At 36.6% G+C, this 13,984-nt stretch overlaps 1 protein-coding gene and 1 long non-coding RNA gene across 3 annotated transcripts in view; one reads left to right on the plus strand and one right to left on the minus strand.

Moving 5' to 3' along the window:
• Nucleotides 1-13,984, plus strand: part of BANK1 (B cell scaffold protein with ankyrin repeats 1) — a 289,852-nt gene that overhangs the window by 240,425 nt on the left and 35,443 nt on the right. For both annotated transcript variants that reach the window (XM_019024929.4, XM_063705448.1), the window contains exon 10: nucleotides 4,344-4,649. In XM_019024929.4, the coding sequence (XP_018880474.4) occupies nucleotides 4,344-4,649 (306 nt within the window). The remainder of the gene's footprint in view (nucleotides 1-4,343; nucleotides 4,650-13,984) is intronic.
• On the minus strand, nucleotides 28-11,298 carry LOC109026431 (uncharacterized). The gene is made up of 3 exons (XR_002005460.3): nucleotides 11,059-11,298; nucleotides 6,584-6,757; nucleotides 28-200 (listed from the first exon to the last, which is right to left on the minus strand). It is a non-coding gene; the product is annotated as an uncharacterized lncRNA (long non-coding RNA).

Here is a 13,984-nt window from a genome sequence, read left to right on the forward strand (position 1 = left end):
CTCTATCTTGTTCTTTTGTTTCTTATTTCCTTGCTTCCTTCCTTCCTTCCTCCCTCACTCCCTCCTTCCCTTTCTTCCTTCCTTCTCCCACTTTTTCTCTGTTTCTCTCTTTCTTTCTTCCTTGTCTTATTACAAAGCTTTAAGAGAATAAAACTTGGAAGGAGTCTGTAGTTCTTCACGTAAAATGAACCTCAGGCATTCTGTGGAAAAGGAAATACAACATTGCTTTTAAAACATACTCTCAGTCTTCAGACAAAAAGTGAAATGCTAATGATCGACAATTTTCAGATGAACTTGGGTACTTTAATCACTTGGTAGCTGTGGGAGAATTAAGCGTTAAAGGGTTTGTCGCACACTGCACTGACACCAAAGTTTAAAAACACTCTGTACACTACCCAAGTGGAAGAAGAGTCAACATAGCTATCACTGGCATTTGTTCCCAGACGAAGGAATTGGGGTGTGGAAAGTGGGTGTGGGGAATCTGTCCTTGCGGAGGGCATGAAGAGGAGCTTCCACATTAGGTTTATCTGCCTGGAGTGTTCAACAGCCTGACAAACTCCCAGCTCCAGGCTCACTCTTACAGTCACAAATTATCATCTACTTTTTGATCATTATTTCATATGTACTTTCCAAATTTATATTTATTTTCCAAATAAAATGTTCTTAAGAAGACAATTTAGTTAAAAAAAAAAACTCCTTATCAAAACCCCATTTTCACTATAATTTAGTTGTTGAGTCCTAGAAGGCTACAAACCCCATTTTCACTATAATTTAGTTGTTGGGTCCTAGAAGGCTACAAACCCCATTTTCACTATAATTTAGTTGTTGGGTCCTAGAAGGCTACAAAGTACAAAAACATGACCTTGTTTCAAAAAGTAAATTTTTACGCAATGAAATTTAGTATTTGGGCTGGGCACAGTGGCTCATGCCTGTAATCCCAGCACTTTGGGAGGCTGAGGCAGGCGATTCACCTGAGGTCAGGAGTTTGAGACCAGTCTGACCAACATGGTGAAACCCCATCTCTACTAAAAATACAAAAATTAGCTGGGCGTGCACCTGTAATGCCAGCAACTGGGGAGGCTGAGGCAGGAGAATCGCTTGAGCCCGGGAGGCGGAGGTTGCAGTGAGCCAAGATCATGCCACTGCACCCCAGCCTGGGCAACAAGAGTGAGACTCCATCTCAAAAAAAAAAAAAAAAAAAAAAAAGGAATTTAGCATTTGTGTCATTGAAGGCTCTCTATGAAGACCCAAGTTTACCAACATAAGCTTTATTAAGCTTATGCACTGTATTTAGAGATGGAAAGTACTGCTTAATTGAAAGCTCTGAAGCCTGGTGGATATTCCTCTGATTCATTCATTCATTCAACAGATATTTATTACCTACTATATTTGAAGGTCTTGTGGACCCTCAACATTTATCCATGAAGTAGATGTATTAATATTTAGCTGTGAGGGGAGAAAACATCATAAGTTAGTAGTACACTGACTACAAAATTCTGGCATATTTTTCTCATTTTTTCAGATCTGAATAATTTGTTATAACAAAATTAATTGTCAAGAAGGTAAAATTGTCTTGTGTCAGATTATTTCTCTTAAAAGTGCTAATATTAAATCATATTTTTCCTAATGTTAATTTCTATATATGGTATGTCGGTTACCAGGTCTAAAACGACTCTATCAAGGGTCTTCATGAGTTGTCTAAGATCAGAAATGTAATCTTGGCTAACATGTCTCCTGAAAACTAGCAAATATAAAAAGCAAAATAAGATAAAAACTCACTTATTTAATTTAAAAACGCTATTTTTACATTTTATATTCAGTGTTACTTTTATCTTATCTTTTGATAGCACTGATATTAGAAATGGATAATAAAATGCCAGTATTTTGTCTTAAAAATGTTTTATTGGCCTTTAAATGCAAGGCTGTAAGCTATCACTTATTTTTTTGCCAGAGACTTTGTATGTCTTTGACTTTGGCTAGTGATACCTTCAGGAGTTGTTCTTTATGAGTAGCTTCCATCTGCCATCAAGTTACTGACGGAAAAAAAAAAAAAAAAGCCTTCTCCTCAGTGCTGTAGGCATCAAATTCCTCATAATGGATTTACGGACTTCTTCATTGGAGAAACTAATAACATATAATACTATAGAGCACTTTACAGTTTATAAAGAACCCATGGTTTCTTTTTGACCCAAGAATCCTGGAAAGTAATTATCGGATCCCTCCTTGACTCAGTTCCAAGAAGCCCTATAATTAGAATGTGTCAGTTACTTCTATTAACAGGTCTCCTAGGCTATTAGGATTTTTCTCTTTTTTATACAGTCTTGACCCAATTACTTCAAAAGTTGGAATTATGGAAGTGATTTGTTTTAACCTTTCTTTATTGATATACCACCTGAATTGAGAAAGCTTAGGTCCCACTCTTAACTGAAAAGTATTATCTGATACTTTGGAAAATAAAAAGTAAAATGTATTATTTCTAGTGCAAGCCCAACTTTAGAAATAGTTGGGAAGAGAGGTGGGTGGGGAAACAAAGAGAGTTAAGAGCTCAGGAAATCGGTTCATAAACGTTAAGATGGTTGACACATTCTGCTAAAAATGAAACACTGAAAAAGTGGTTCCCACACACTTAATCCGTTTTCACCTGTGTTGCTGTCAGTGAACCAGAAGTCATAAAGTCAAAATCTTAAAACCATATTATTCATAGGATAAAAGGCAAGCCGTGGTGAATTGAAAGTTAGTGCTAGGCACATCGGTAATTAACACTTCTTAAGTTAAACTAAATGAAACTATAAGAGTTAAGACTCTGTTGGGAGATTATCTTAATCTCGCCTCATAATCTTACCCAAGGCAATTGCTGAATCTTTCTATAATATCCTTTTATTCTGCTCTGCTACTTGTCTTTCCCCTTTTAAGTTTTTCCACTAAAATCTTCAGAAGTAAACTAATTTTGGGAGTATCAGATTCTCGAAGGGCAAATTCAAAAAAGAATGAAAATGAAAGAAAAAGCCTTCATTGGCCTGGTAGAGAGCCATTAAAATTCTTTTTAATTTACTTGTTAATCCAAGCATATTATATCTTTGTCTTATTAATAACTGCTACAAAAATATTTTAACATATTCTTATAAAAATATGTCAAGATATTACTGTATGGAAAAACCATCAAAGACTCTGAAACCTATAATTTTATTCTTTTCATGTGAATTCATTCTCACACCATTGATCATCCATGCTGTCTTTTATGTCATGAACTCTACTTTCAGTGTCTTTCATCTGTTTTTTATTTGTTGTTTTTTTTTTGTTTTTATTTTTGAGGCACGATCTTGCTCTGTTGCCCAGTCTGGAGTGCAATGGCATGCTTATAGCTCACTATAGCCTCAAACTCTTGGGCTAAAGCAATCCTCTCTCCTCAATTTCTGGAGTAGCTAGGAGTACTGGCCACCTGGCTAATTCTTTTATTTTTGTAGATACTAGGTCTCACTAGGCTGCTCTCAAATTCCTGGCCTCCAGCTATCCTCTTACCTCAGCCTCCCAAAGCATTGGGATTAGGCACAGAAGCCATTGGCCAGTGTCCTTTATCTATGAATAACGCCCATGTTGGCTTGTAGAAAACAAGAGCTGCATTTTTGAAGGTCAGTTTGTCATAGTCAAAGACCAACTGCTACGAAACCAACTAATGGTGCCTTTGGCTATTTCTCCCTGTCATTTTCAGAGAAATTAAATTTTAGGTGAAATATCCAGTGCAAGCAATATGAAACGTGAAACAACTTCAAATGAAAAAAAAATCTAAGAATATTATGCTTGAAAAACACAAGTTTTCAAAGCTGTGGAGTTTCAGACATAGATTTATAACTTGATTTCCTGATATGAAATCATTCTTTATATGTAAAAGTATATATAATATATAAAAAATATATAAAGGTATATTTAATATATATAATATAGATAATTATATTTTATACATTAAATATTTATATATGAAATAATATATAAAATTATATATATATATGTAGCTCTCTCTCTACATAAAATAATATGGAAAGTATTTAAATGTTTTAAAAAATTCCATGTCTTAAGCACATGGATTTTTTTACTACATGTATTTGTCTTAATACAATTTAAACTACAAAGTGCAGGATGATTTATTAGTAAGTTACACAGCTCACTTTTTCTGCATTTAGGGGGTGACATATAAATTATTCTCCTGGAGTCACGAGCTCTTCTCTAATACTGTTTCGTACGGCACTTGACTAAGCCACCTTGGAAGCTCAAAAAAGTGACAGATGGACACCAATAATGTTGCATGTAACAGAAGAGTAAACACAATGTAAATATTTCATAAACAGGGACAATGGTGGAAGGCCAAATGGAAAGAAGTCAAAACTGGGGTGATCCTGGTGTTAGACAAGAAACAGGAGATGAACCCAAAGGAGAAAAAGAGAAGAAAGAAGACGAAAAAGAGCAGGAGGAGGAAGAAGACCCATATACTTTTGCTGAGATTGATGACAGTGAATACGACATGATATTGGCCAATCTGAGTATAAAGAAAAAAACTGGGAGTCGGTCTTTCATTATAAATAGACCTCCTGCCCCCACACCCCGACCCACAAGTATACCTCCAAAAGAGGAAACTACACCTTACATAGCTCAAGGTAATTATCATTGTTGTTTGTTTACTTGTTAATTTTTTTGTCCAAAATTTTGAGGATGGGAGGAGGGGATAAGGTGATGCAATTAATGCTCTAAAACTCCAAAGAGTAAACATTTTTTTTTCAAGTCACAGCTAAGCTATACTGGCTCATTTTTTTTCCACTAAGAGTATTTTTTTATTATTATTATACTTTAAGTTCTGGGGTATATGTGCAGAACGTGCAGTTTTGTTATGTAGGTATACACATGCCATGGTAGTCTGCTGTACCCATCAACCCATCACCTACATTGGGTATTTCTCCTAATGTTATCTCTCCCCCAGCCCCCCACTCCGCAACAGGCCCCAGTGTGTGATATTCCCCACCCTGTGTCCATGTGTTCTCATCTTTCAACTCCCACTTATGAGTGAGAATATGCAGTGTTTGGTTTTCTGTTCTCATGATAGTTTGCTGAGAATGATGGTTTCCAGCTTCATCCATGTCCCTGCAAAGGACATGAACTCATCCTTTTTTGTGGCTGCGTAGTATTCCATGGTGTATATATGCCACATTTTCTTTATCCAGTCTACTATTGATGGACATTTGGGTTGGTTCCAAGTCTTTGCTATTATGAATAGTGCCACAATAAACATACATGTGCATGTGTCTTTATAGTAGAATGATTTATAATACTTTGGGTATATACCCAGTAATGGGATTGCTGGGTCAAATGGTATTTCTAGTTCTAGATCCTTGAGGAATCACCACACTGTCTTCCACAATGATTGAACTAATTTACACTCCCACCAACAGTGTAAAAGCATCCCTGTTTCTCCACATCCTCACCAGCATCTGTTGTTTCCTGACTTTTTAATGGTTGCCATTCTAACTGGTATGAGATGGTATCTCACTGTGGTTTCGATTTGCATTTCTCTAATGACCAATGATGATGACCATTTTTTCAAGTGTCCGTTGGCTGCATAAATGTCTTCTTTTGAGAAGTATCTGTTCATATTCTTTGCCCACTTTTTTGATGGGGGGTTGTTTTTTCTTGTAAATTTGTTTAAGTTCTTTGTAGATTCTGGATATTAGCCCTTTGTCAGGTGGATAAATTGCCAAAATGTTCTCCCATTCTGTAGGTTGCCTGTTCACTCTGATGATAGTTTCTTTTGCTGTGCAGAAGCGCTTTAGTTTAATTAGATCCCATTTGTCAATTTTGTCTTTTGTTGTCATTGCTTTTGGTGTTTTAGACATGAAGTCCTTGCCCATGTACTGGCTCATTTTTAAATTTAGAAACATAGTGAGTAAAGAAAATAAGAATGATGGATTGAGTTCCGGTTTCTACTTCCTCATTAAAAAGGATAATGACAAGTCTTTCAGGGAACATGAAACCATAGGATATATGTAGAAATTCTACTTGATACTTCCTTCCTAATTCTATAAGAAAGATGCTCAACTCCTATAAATAATATGCAACACAAGAACATTTAAATATATACCACAGATCCACCTAAGAGAAACATAATTACTCATATATACTTAATATTTTCAAAAGAAACCATTCTATTCCTTAAGCTGCATGTATTAAGAGATTCATATAAGAAAATTTAGCAAGCATGTATAAAGTATTTATCAGTATAAAACACACTTATTTAATGATGATCTACTCTTGATATTGTTCAAGAAACTATAACAAATTAGGAAACTATAGCAAATTAATCAACTGTTTCAGCTGAAATAAAACATGAATTGGAACAGTTGTCTAGACTATAGATTATAAAGTCAGGGAATGAACTTTTGCTAGAAATTCTCAGGTTGTCTCTCATAGTTTAATATCTCTAGGGTATTACTATCTCCTTGACAAAGTTGCTAAATACCAGTAAATACTTTTAAAAGAGAAAGTGGATATAGCTTGATACAAAAAGTTAGTTATACTCTAGAAATTTTTGAAGAAATACCTCATCTTCTATACTCCAATGCCTAGGGAGTTTCTCAGGACAAGAATGGAATCCCATGTTGTGTTCGTCTACCGTTTGGCCGTTATCTTCCCATCCTTCTGTTGGTGGTCATATTCTTATTCTCCAAGATCTCTATCTTGTTCTCTGTTGTTCTTTTTTGTAGAATTCTTTTCTCTTTTAGGTGGGTACAGAGAGATATAATTCAATATCTTTGTTACTGATTTTGCTTCATTGTGTTTTGATTTGTTTTTAAATTTCTTTTGTTCTTACTTTTCTTTTCCTTCTGCTCTCATATTGTCTCTGTTGTCTTTACTTGTTGTTTGTTCTGCCTGTAACATTTGATACTTCCATCAAATATGGCTATTCTTAGCTATGTTTTCATGTTTAACAGTGAAGCACCGGCCGGGCATGGTGGATCATGTCTCTAATCCCAGCACTTTGGGAGGCCGAGGCAGGTGGATCACCTGAGGTCAGGAGTTCAAGACCAGCCTGGCTAACATGATGAAACCCCATCTCTACTAAAAACACAAAAAAGTTACCCGGGCATGGTGGCAGGTGCCTGTAATGTCAGCTACTCGGGAGGCTGAGGCAGGAGAATAGCTTGAACCCAGGAGTCGGAGGTTGTAGTGAGCCAACATCGCACCACTCCACTCCAGCCTAAGCAACAGAGTGAGACTCCGTCAAAAAATATAAAAATAAAAAAAAGAATGAAGCACCAAATGCCTCAATGGAAACTCTACTTTTTAACTTATGGACAGCATTGTAGGGTAATTAGGAAATAGGTAACCAGCTTTTTCATTGGATGGCCCCAAAATATTATTTATGTAAGTCTATTCACCTATGCTTTTAACTTTTTCTAGAATACTCTTCAACTAACTGTAGTCTGCACTTACATAGCCACTTCCCAGCATGCTGAGATTAGCATGCAGGAAAAAGACTGGGAAATTTCACCATTCAGAATGCACAATTTAACTTGTTCTCCCTGTTTTCTGTCTAGTATGTAATTCCTGCCACCCAGTGTGCCTTGTGTACCATGTCCAAAACTACTTCTGTTCAATTTCTCTAATGAAGAAACCTCCCATTATGGGTGAGTGCTTCAATTCACAGGACTGGAGAAAGAACTTGGGGCTATGACTGGTTTAGGCTTTCAACCCATCCGCAAGTAAAATAAGTGCATTTGGATGGTTTTCCTCTCATTGATTTATTTATTAGTTACATAAACATCGATTGAGTGCCAGTGATAAAACCTGTGTACTAAGTTTATTTATTAGTTACATAAACATCGATTGAGTGCCAATGATAAAACCTGTGTCCTAAGTACGTAAATTCTGTACATGCAATGTTGCAATTTGTCCTGTAGGTATATGCACACGTAGAAACATTAAAGAATCTTAAAGATCTTCAGTTTCTAATAAATTTTAAAGTTTACTTATCTCACCCATCCCAAGACTGGCACCCTTCAATATTTATAAGTTGTCATTCTAATTCAATGATACAATATAATTTACTCTCATTATATTTGTATTACATGGAGATGAAAACTAGTGCTATAATTTTTTTTGGCAATTAAGTATATAAAATAGGTATGGTTATTTACCCTGTATCCCAAATAAGTAGCAAAAGCTGGACTACAAATAAGGTCACCAAAATCCTTTTCCATTTTTTATTTCCTTTTCTCTTTCACTGGGATATACTTGCCTGCCTTTTTCTTTTATGCAATTGATTGTTGATCATTCTGTTCCCACATTAGGAAGAGATTACCTCATCAGCTAATTCATTCTTGGTGTTCTTTGCATTTCACAGAGTAAGAGCCTTTCTTCACATCTTTCCTTTTTTTTTCCCCTAGCTTGGGCAGATCTATTAAGTCAAGTTGCCACCATTTCCCAGAAAACCATTCACTCAATTAGGAGATTAATTTCTGGCCCCATTGCTTGCCAGAGCCCAAAAATGGTATCAGTATATTGGTGTATTCAGGGTGTGTTAATAGCCAGAATGGAAAGATTTGGAATAGAAGATAGAGGAAAAATACAGGAATGCAGAATCCCATCTTACTATTTCAGAAACTGAAGAAGTAATGGCAAAGGAACTAGGCAAAGGAAAACCATGCTGGCTTTGCAGAAAGACTTGTGTCCAAATTTAGCTGATATTACCCAAGCAAGCAAATTCACGTATCTGAGACTGAATTTCCTCACTGTAAGCTGGGGATACAAATATATATTTCAAAGATTTTTAATCTCTAAATGAGATAAAATTAGAAAATACCCAGCACAATACTTGACATGTGGTATATGTTCAATGCATTATAATTAAAACAATTCTACTTTTTCTTTTCTCGGGTTAGTGTCTGTTTTTGGATTCTGGTGGAATCAGAAGTTAGGGAAAATAGTAGTGCTGGAGTGTGTGAGGGAAGGAAGACCCTGTATTCTAACAGAACAAGTTGGCTTAGTCATCTTCTTATAATAATTATTATTAGGCAGCTTTCATGATAATTGCTAATTCATGCAATAACCCCACATAGTTGGCATTAATAACCTCATTTTAGAGATAAAGAAACTAATGCTCAGTAAGTGCCAGTGTCTTGCCCAAAGTGATAAAACCAGGAAGAGGAAGAGGCAGGATTTGGACCCAGATTAATCTGGATCTCATGCCTGAGTACATGGCACCACAAATTTCCATCACTGATATATTTATTCCTGGATTACTTGTTAATATTTATTTCTTCCTTCTAACCTATAAGATCCATGAAGGAAGAGACCAAACTAATCTGTTTTCCCCATTGTATCTCTGGTGCCAAGATCAGTGCTGAATTCGCAGTAGAAACTATGAATATTTGGTGAATATTAACTGAATGAAATGATAGAAGTGACAAGATCCACATCAATGTGGGTAGAACAGAAGACTTCATTAACACTCTGGAATCAGAAGACTATATCAGTCTACTGATTCCTAAATTTATCCTGCTTTAAACCATCTTATGTCCAAAACACTACCAATTTGAAGGGAAGAGCCCACACAGAACTGGACAAAGTTCTACGTTATTCATATACAGCTAAGCACTCTAACTGCTTCCGCAAAGCTTAAAACATGAAGCTCTATTTCACCATCATCATCATCCCCTTACCCCAGAGACATAACTTATTAATGCAAAACTGAACCCATGTTGGCTGGGCGCGGTGGCTCACGCCTGTAATCCCAGTACTTTGGGAGGCCGAGGCGGGCGGATCACGAGGTCAGGAGAGTGAGACCATCCTGGCTAACACGGTGAAACCCCGCCTCTACTAAAAATACAAAAAATTAGCTGGGCATGGTGGCGGGTGCCTGTAGTCCCAGCTACTTGGGAGGCTGAGGCGGGAGAATGGCGTGAACCCGGGAGGCAGAGCTTGCAGTGATCCGAGATCGCGCCACTGCACTCCAGCCTGGGTGACAGAGTGAGACTCCGTCTCAAAAAAAAAAAACAAAACTGAACCCATGTTGATTTTTTTTATCAAGATATATGTTTCTGATTTTTTATCCCATTGCTGTTGTACTAAGCCGGATCTTAGGTTAACAATCACAAGAATAACTCATTTTTCATAAGTAAAATTTTTTGAAGTCTACCTGTTTTCAGATATATTTTCCTCTACTTTTTTTTAATCCCTGTAATATTGAAGAGGATCGGGTTCATTAAGCTTGAAGAATACAGAGGAATTAACACGGATGTATGGTCTTTAGTGACAGAATTCTTGATTTAAGACAAATCAGGGAAAGAAAATGAGCACTTGGCATGGTATAGATACATTGGTAGTGAAACTACGTCCATAAATCATGCAAAGAGATGAATGCCTATTGGGTAAAATTTTTCAGCATCAATGGGCAATTTTCTATTTTCCTCTCACACAATTAATAGAACAAAGATCTTTCTTCAGAATCCATGTGACTGATTTCTGGTAGAATATAATTTCCCTTTCAATTTCCAATTGCTACTGAGTTGCCCTTGGCATTTTGCAGTGCAACAAAGTTGTATGTGACCTTTTTGAGAGCTACTCAGCTACAGGGAACCCAAAATGTCAAGTGCAACTCACTTGCTCTCAGAAGTTTTCCACTTGCAATTCACTTGTACTTGAAATTGATCACATACAATGCAATTGAAATGCAAAAAGAGAAAAAAGACCTTGCAGAAACTGTTAGGAAAATTTATTCAGATCATTGTAAACGTGACAGAGTATAATGGTCTCTGTCCTCATTAGTAAAATACGGTCAAGTGGATTGAAGTAGGTCTTAGATCAAGTGCCTTGGATCCTCCTCCCTGGATAGGTGACCTTGTCCAAACCATTTAGTTTAAGGACATAGTATGTATATCACAGGTGCTCTCAGAATAGTGACATATTTATCATTATTTGTAAGCCTCATGTTCCTGTTTTTCTCCCTTGACTCTGCCTCATTCTTTTCCATGAGAGAGTGCTGGTGTAGCTCTGCAAAGGAGAAATTGTTCTGACCTGTGTTCATACTGTCCATTGAAGAGAAGCAAGTCAGCTCGTGTAACCCAGGTGTTCTTGTTTGCTCTTTCTGTCATTCTCACAGTAGAACATCATGATCCCCTGGCTTCTTCACAGAAATACTGAATGAAACCTGAGAAGTGCTTTGCAGACCATCTGTTAGCATGTTGACGTAATGACGATGAACTTTTCCAGCCTCATCTTCCAAGAATTCAATTCCTTTATATTAGTGAAAATGGAAAGGAGGCAGTCATCAGCTGTAGTGTGAACTGACATTAAAAGATTTTCATTACACAAGACAATGAATGCAAATATTATCAAGCACTTAGATTTTCATTCGACAGCACAATGAATTCTGGTCTTTTTCCACTTAACATATGATGTTACTATTTGTTAAAAGCATCTGTAGGAAGAAGTTTAATTGACCTATATAAGTAGTTCTTAACTGGCAGTGATTTGCTTCTCATAAGACATTTATCAATGTCTGGAGACATTTTGATTGTCAAGACTAAGAACAGTACTAGTGACATCTGCTAGGCAGAGACCAAGAATGCTGCTAAACGTCTTACATGCACTGGACAGCCCCATAACAAAGAATTATCCAGTCTAAAGTGTCAACAGTAACACTGTTAAGAAACTCTTACTTGGATTATTTCCATTGTTAAGCCAGAGTAAACAAATACTTTAGAGAATGATTATTTATAGATGAAATCACAGGTGCATCGAACAACCATATGAAACAGCTATCCACAACTACTGTCTTTTTAGTCACTTTAGATTTCTTGAATTCAGAATATTTTCCACCAGGACTTTTAACACGTGATTCTTTGTAATCTAAATAAGTAGCTATTCGAGAAAAATAAGATGCTTCCTGAGGTTGGAAAATTGAAAAGAGTCTCCCCTAATGGACCAGCAGCATTGTGTAGTGAAATTCATGAGGATTATGAAGCCAGATGGAACGGAATTTTACTGAAGACTGACACTTACAGTTGTGTAACTTTGTGCAAATTACATAACCTTGCTTCACGTGTTTTTGGTTTTGGTTTTGGTTTTAAAGAAATGTAATACCTACTTCACAGGGTTTTCATGAGAACTAAAACTATATATGTACAGTGGCCTGCACAGGGTAGCATGTAGGAAATGATAGTTCCTGTGATGGAAGGTATTCTGTAGACACAGAGGTGAAAGTAGACCTGGCATATCACCCCAGTTAGGACGCCTTTTGCTTCTTCCCTTTTGCATGGGTTTCATATGCCAACACATCATCTTGCATGACTTTTTCAACGTATTTATTAACTTCCACTATTGAATACTATCTAGAACAAAGGGGCCAGCCCTATCCTTTTTGAGAGCTTTTTGGAATCCTTTTTGAAATCCTTTTGGAATTTTCAATCTGCATTTATGTAATTTGAATCTTGTTAGCAGAATTAAACTCTAATGTTTGTTCAAAGTGAGCATAATCAAATAGCTGATCTTTAAATTTAGGGGAGAACAAAATATTAGAGTACCAAGTTTTATCATCCTGTGAAATATAACAGTGCAAATCATGATCCCAATGCTACTTCTTGGGATAGCAACATTTCTTGATTGGGGGAGAGGGCGGCAAGTTACTTTTGATAATCACTAAGCATGAACCAAAAAGTAAACTCATTATAGTTTGCAGAGTCTTCCATTGGCTGCCCAAACTACTTCTCTTTGAAACAAAAGAAAATTGCTCAGAATGTTACTAGAGTTATGTCCATACTTACACCATTTCCTTATTGAATACAAATGGGTAATAAGAGAATTAAATAGATGATCCCAAATGAAGTCTCATGAGAGGAGACTAACCCCCCAGTCCAGTGCTATACAAGCAATAGTTGTTCAATACATGCTGCCTCCTGCTAACAGGAGGGAAGAAGACTGCTCACCCAGTGGTGACTGGAGGTTTTACTAATAAACTCATTGCCATGGTCTCAAGCTATAATTAGAGCAAGCTCCACAAACCAATTGTCATCACTCAGAATGGCTCACCTTCCTGGATTATAAACGTTTCTAGAATGTAAATATTTGTGTTTGTATCGAAAGATGACATATGCAAATGAAAACAATTTGTGTTCTACTCTGGTAAAAGTTAGGTCCCTTAGTAGTAGAAAAAAAGATTTATAGTGGGATTTCCCAAATCTTCCTTTAGGAGATGCTTTCAATGATAACACTTCTATCAAACAAAGTTTTTGTTACAACTTGAAAGGAAAATTAATGTTTTCTCCTCTGGAATCTAAAGCAGTTATTAATACCACCACTGAATTAGAATTTTTACGCCATTTTCCTTCATGCAGCAGTGTGTTTTCCACCTTTCCATCTCTGTTTATCTGAATAGTAAGCCGTAACCCAAGTCAGTGATCTCGTATATTCTGGCTGACCATTTACAGATTCTTCTTAAAAAAATAATGCCACAACTCCACCTACATATGTCTGCCATGCAGTAAACTGGTTTCAGGTGAAAGATTTTTATACTATGTGGCTGATGTGGCTGTCTGTGTCCACACCTTCTTGAATGTACCCGTTGAAATGTAATGGCCTGTATTTGATAAGGTTTCTCAAGTTAATAACCTATAAATACTGCTAGCACAATTAAATGGTGGCTTTGAACTCACTGGAGCACTCAGTCTGTCTTGGTGAATTTGCAAAGAGGCTACCTACATACATCTTTCCTCTAAGCTTCAGATTAATCAATATGACTGCTTATACAGTTAAAACATTCTGTTTCCTGTATTTGCTGGCTAGACAAAGGGGTTATTTACACTGTGGTTGCTTGTTTGTTTGTTTTTTACTTTATTGAGCCTTTTTGTGATTAGATTTAAACAGTATAAATTGGGAAGCTGGGGGAAACAAGGCAGGGAGAATAGAGAGCTACAAGGATTGAGTTATGATTCTGACCCTTCCT

The sequence above is a fragment of the Gorilla gorilla genome, chromosome 3, assembly GCF_029281585.2.
Source record: "Gorilla gorilla gorilla isolate KB3781 chromosome 3, NHGRI_mGorGor1-v2.1_pri, whole genome shotgun sequence".
Classification (NCBI taxonomy): Eukaryota; Metazoa; Chordata; class Mammalia; order Primates; family Hominidae; genus Gorilla; species Gorilla gorilla.